Here is a 5,281-nt window from a genome sequence, read left to right on the forward strand (position 1 = left end):
GTTGATTCCCTGTTAATCAATTCACATTAGTGCCTGCCTTTTAGTTTTCACTTTGCTGAATTCCAGGAAAGTTCTTAAACCAAATGCATACTCTATTTATGCCCTATGCAGAACTGTTGCATTTTAACAAGAAATCACAGCAGATTTTATTTGCTCTAACAGCTGATAAGAGACACCTTCGTAAGTAAAGATTCATAGACTGCAGACTCAACACAGAACAAAATCCAGTGGTCTGTTTATACAAGTCTGTAGGAATATGGGAGAAGAGAACCTTTATGGATTTTTCTTCCCTCAACCTATTTTCTCTAGTTCCAGAGAAAGCCTGTTACACATTCTTCTTCCCTTTACTTCTTATTTACTATGTCTCAAAATTATGTGCCTGGCAAAGAGACCTCTACCACTTGCTATCATTCCATATTATTACAACAATTTACTATGCACAAGTTAGAAATATATGGGTTGGACGGGAGGGTAGGGCAGAGGTATGAGGACAGTAGAAATTGGAAACAGCTCATTCACAAAAACAGATCCAACTTCACATCCAAACACTTTAGACCTGTGTGAGATGGTTATGCTACTCTCTAGCATACATGCAGATCTTCATACAGAGGATCTTCAAAAATAAACTTTATTATCAAACTTAAAATTCACACATTAAATGTAAGATCTAGACACAAATAATACTGAAAACATTCTCAAACAATAACCATTTCAGTAATTTGGATGAATAGCTAGTTACCATTGTTTCAAATTCCTTTGAGAATATTTAATACATACATCATTGTGAAATGTCTTCAAACACTTATCTGGCCAGCTTTCAATAAGATTTTTAAATAGGGGAAAAATTATTTCTATAGAAATAACATTATCTAATTATGAATCAGAGATCCATAATTGTAGTGCTTGGGGAAAAAAAATATCATAGCCATTTAAAATACTTAGAAGACATAAATAACTATTGTACATTTACAAGTTTAAATATTTAAAGGCCTTTGTTACTATAAAAATTACTATGTACATATTAGATGCTATATAGAAATTCATCCAGAGGCAAGTGTTGAACTCTCAGATTTGGCCGCTGAAACCTATGAATTTGGTAGGCAGATTGTCCACAGGGTACACTATGGGTCCTGTTTTCATTGTAGGAGGTCCATTCAGCAGCTGCCAGTCACAGCTCCGAGCCAGCTCCACTATAAATATTTTTAGAAGGACTTTTGCGAACTCTTTGCCCACGCAGCTTCTCAAGCCCCCACCAAAAGGAATGAAACTGAACCTAGAGGAGTCCTCCGGAGACGGAGACATGAAGCGATCCGGATTAAATTCATCCTTGTTGGTAAAGAGATCTGCTACATCGTGGGTATCACAGATACTGTAAATAACATTCCAGCCTTTTGGGATCTGGTAACCCTACCAAAAGAAGACAGAGAAGACATGAAATGCCTTGCTGTGTTAAAATGTGCTGAAATATCAGTGTGGGACATGTTAGCACACCTCGCCTTCCCTCCTGGCTTCCTGCAGGTCACTGTGAGGTGGGTACGCTATGTCAGTGTGCTCATAATTTTGCAGGTGATTTGAGAAGCAAGCCCAAGCCCCACTTACATTCAGCTCAAGGGTCTTGAGTGCAATTCGAAATCCTCCGGGAACAGGAGGGCTCAGCCTGAGGGTCTCTTTGATGACACAGCCGGTGTACTTCAGCTGCTCTAAGACCTCCATGTCCAACTGCTTCTCTTGGTTGGGACTGCATAGTAACCCCTAGAAAGGAAGATGCTACCATCACATTTTTGGAAGAGGCTCCCGGCAGTGCAAAATGGCTGCCCCCCTGCTAGTGGCATTCTCCTGCCACCCCTACAAGTTGGGAACCTCCTCGGTCAGGGGGAGCCCTGTCTGGGACACCTTTCCTTGGGGGGGCTGCCTACCACCCACCCCTGTGAAATGCCTCAGGGGGAAGACACACACCTTCACCTGCAGCTCTTTCCTCACTTTCTGCAGGACATCGTGATGGAGCCCGAGGAAGGCAATCAGTGAAGTGGCAGCGCTAGCGGTGGTTTCATGGCCCCCAAACAGCAGCTCTGTAGCAGACTCTTTCAGTTCCTTATTGCACAGGACAGAGGAAGGATAAAACAGGCCCCAAACGTGCTGTCTTCACCAGACCCACCCCACTACTAATGCTGTAATTGCACCCAGGCTGGAGTCAAGGTGGGGGATGCTCACTATAGGCATGGCCTTGGTCCTGCACACCCCATCCAACAGCCTGGCTGCATCCTCCACCCAGAGGACCCCAGTGCACTGCACAAGCTGGTTTATTGCCCAGGAAGGGGCAATACCTCCTGCTCTCTCCTTCTAGCCCCACAAGATAAGCATGCTGCTGACTGGGGAGACAAGCAGGTGGGAAGGGGATGGATCTGGTCCCAGGGAACCTCACCTGCATGTTGAGCTGCTCCCCGTTGCCCTGTGTGTGCTCCATCAGCAGCTGCAGTGCATCCTTGTAGCCACCCTCAGGCTCCTTGCGGGCCATCTTGGCACGGATGTTCTCCTCGATCTTGGCATGGATGATGTTGCGTGCCCGCAAGCCCTGGATGGGCAGCAGGGGGGGGCAAGGTGGGCTTTGTGCTGTGCCACCATCCCTCCCACCCACTCCCCACTGGCACAGGGAGCGCTCCCAGCCGACGGGGAGCCTTACCCGGTAGAGCCCGCTGAAGGGCACGTCGATGGGCAGGGAGAAGAGGTTGCGGATCATCTCCTCGAAGGCCTCCACCAGCTGCTGCTCGCCATCGGGGCCAGCCTGGCGGGGCTGGAAGCCCAGCAGGATCCTCATGGCGATGCGAAACATGAGGCGCTTCACCTCGGGGTACACCAGGAGGCAGGGCCCAGCGGCACCCAGCCACCGCGCCAGGCAGGCGCTCACCTCCTCCTGGATGACGGGCACGTAGTGCTGCAGGGCGTCCCGGGAGAAGGCCCGCATGATCACCTGCCCGGGGGGACGAGGAAGAGGAGGAGGAGGAGGAAGGGGCTCAGCCACCTTGCGCAGGGCAGCTGCCCCAGCTCCCCGCCCGCCGCCGGGGCCGTACCTTTTTGCGGTGCTTGTGCTGCCCGTTGTGGAGGTTGGAGAGGCAGCCCGAGCCCAGAATGGTGCGCACCGAGGCCGGCCACTGCACGGAGACCAGGCGGTGCTCGCCCAGCAGGATGTGCCGCACGTTCTCGGCGCCCATCACCCGCACCGTGGGCCGCCCGAAGAGGTGAGTCTTGTAGATGAAGCCGTATTTCCTGCGCTTCATCTGCAGGAATTTCCGCCGCTGGTGGACGGGAGGGGTGCGAGAATAAGTATATTGGAGAGGGAAAAAATAAATAAATAAAAATAAGGCGGGGCAGCGGCTCATCCCCACCTGGGCACGGGAGCTCGGCAAAGCCGCTGCTCGCCCCCTTCCCTAGCAGCAGCAGCAGGACGAGGAGGAGGAGCCGGGGCGCTGCTCCGCTCCCCGCGGCATCGCCTCGCCTTACCTGCAGCACCATCTGCAGCGTCTCCCCGAAGAAGGGGAGCCCCATGGTGCCCGGGGGCAGCGGGAGCGGGCAACTGGGGTCGCGGCTGCTCACGCAATACAGGTCCCAGAGCTTGACGGCGGCCAAGAAGAGCAGCAGGGGCAGCAGGAAGGTGCACAGGGCGCTGGCGAGCAGGGCGGAGAAGCCCATGGCTGGGAAGCGAGTCCAGCCCGGCCCCCCGGGAGCTCCGAGTGCGCGGGCCGGGCTCGCCGCGGGCCGCCTTTTATACCCTTCCCAGGTTGCTGCCCACCCTACCTTGGTCCGATAAATTAGTTCACCCAAAGTTCATCTTTAATTGCGGATTGGGGCCTGGCTCCTCCCCCCGAAATCTTTAACCGTTTGCTCGGCGCGGCGCATCCTGCCCGTCGCAGACAGCCGCCGGGGAAGGCAGGGAAGGGACGAGCGGTGCCGGTGGGAGCGGGCCGAGGGTCGCTGCCGACAGCCGACGGCTGGGGCCGGTCGCCTCCTCCTCGGATTTATCGCCGATGCTCGCTGGAGCTCCGCAGGCTGCGCCTGGCACAGAAATGCCCCACTCCGGAGGCAGCTAGCCCCGGGCGCTGCCAGCCCGGCGCCGCCGCTCGCTGCCAGCTGCGGGGCTCTCTCGCCCGTCCTCTCGTCGCCGGCCGGGGACGGCGGGGGAGCGAGAAGCCAGAGCCGGGGAGAGCGGGGCCAGGGGGTGCCCCTGCCTGGGGCGCGGAGCTCCGGGCACAACCGCAGCGGAGCCGCCGCGTCGACGGAGGAGCCTCCTCCGCTGTCCTCTGCTTCACCTCGAAAGGGCCGGCTTGTGTTTCTGCCCGGCTGCGGAGGAAGGAGCGGCGGGCAGCAGTCCGTCTCGGCCTCCCGGTGCAGGTTCACCCGCGGGTCACCGAGGGAAAGGGAGGTGAGCGCGGAAAGGGAACACCCTGCCCTGCGCCCGGCTCCGCTGCCCGCCCTCGCCCGGGGCCGTCGGGGCTGCCGCGGCCGGGACCCCGCCTGCAGCCGCGGCACCGAGCCCGGCCGGGTCCCGCTCCCCTCCCGGAGCCGGTGGCAGGTCCCGGAGCCCGTTCGGCGGGAGGACAGCGGCGGGGCAGGGCTGGGGGAGCGCTGCGGTAGCGCCGGGTCCCGCTGCAGGATGCGCCGTCCGAGGGATGCGATCGCCGGTCCCTGCGGGGCTGCAGAGGGAGGGACGGAGCCACGGACCGCTCCGTTCCGCTGCTACCAATAAACTGCCGTGCCCGCTTTTTATGCTTTTTCCTTTTTTTTTTACCCTCCTTTCTTCCTCCCCGTTCCGTTTTTTTTTTTTTTTTTTTTTTTTTTCCCTACCACAAACTCAATAAACGCTGGAAGCTGTGCGTGTGTTTGTGCTGGGGGGATGAGGTGTCATTTTTAATTACTACTTTTCCGACAACCAACGCGTCGGACGGGACCCTCCCTTCAACTGCGATGGTTCGCGGCGCTGCCCGGTCCCCGCAGCCCCCGGCTCCGGAGGGAGCCCCCCGGGGGCATTTCCGCGGCACCCGGGGCCCGGCGGCGCTGCCCGGGAGCGGCGGCCGCGCCCTGACCCGGCGCCCTCCCCTTGCCGGGCGCTGACCCGCTTGTGACCTACAACACGGACCGTGACATCTGCGTGAACCCGGCCGGCAACCGCGCCAAGTTCACTGTCTATCAAAATAACGAGATACGGTGGCCTGAGCACCGATAATTGCCGCAGGAAGGCTTTATTATCTCCCCAGCTGTGTATTCCGCAGCCACCGGCTCGAAAAGA

At 56.6% G+C, this 5,281-nt stretch overlaps 1 protein-coding gene across 1 annotated transcript; it reads right to left on the bottom strand.

The window, feature by feature from the left end:
• Positions 1 to 605: 605 nt before the first annotated feature.
• CYP26A1 (cytochrome P450 family 26 subfamily A member 1) lies at positions 606 to 4,153 on the bottom strand. The gene is made up of 7 exons (XM_027460570.3): positions 3,499 to 4,153; positions 3,069 to 3,293; positions 2,681 to 2,968; positions 2,423 to 2,572; positions 1,957 to 2,091; positions 1,600 to 1,752; positions 606 to 1,407 (listed from the first exon to the last, which is right to left on the bottom strand). Exons 1-7 carry the CDS (start codon positions 3,685 to 3,687, stop codon positions 1,066 to 1,068), a joined length of 1,482 nt encoding a protein of 493 aa, XP_027316371.1. The 5' UTR covers positions 3,688 to 4,153; the 3' UTR covers positions 606 to 1,065.
• Between the last annotated feature and the right edge of the window lie 1,128 nt (positions 4,154 to 5,281).

This window comes from Anas platyrhynchos, chromosome 6 (assembly GCF_047663525.1).
Source record: "Anas platyrhynchos isolate ZD024472 breed Pekin duck chromosome 6, IASCAAS_PekinDuck_T2T, whole genome shotgun sequence".
Lineage (NCBI taxonomy): Eukaryota > Metazoa > Chordata > Aves > Anseriformes > Anatidae > Anas > Anas platyrhynchos.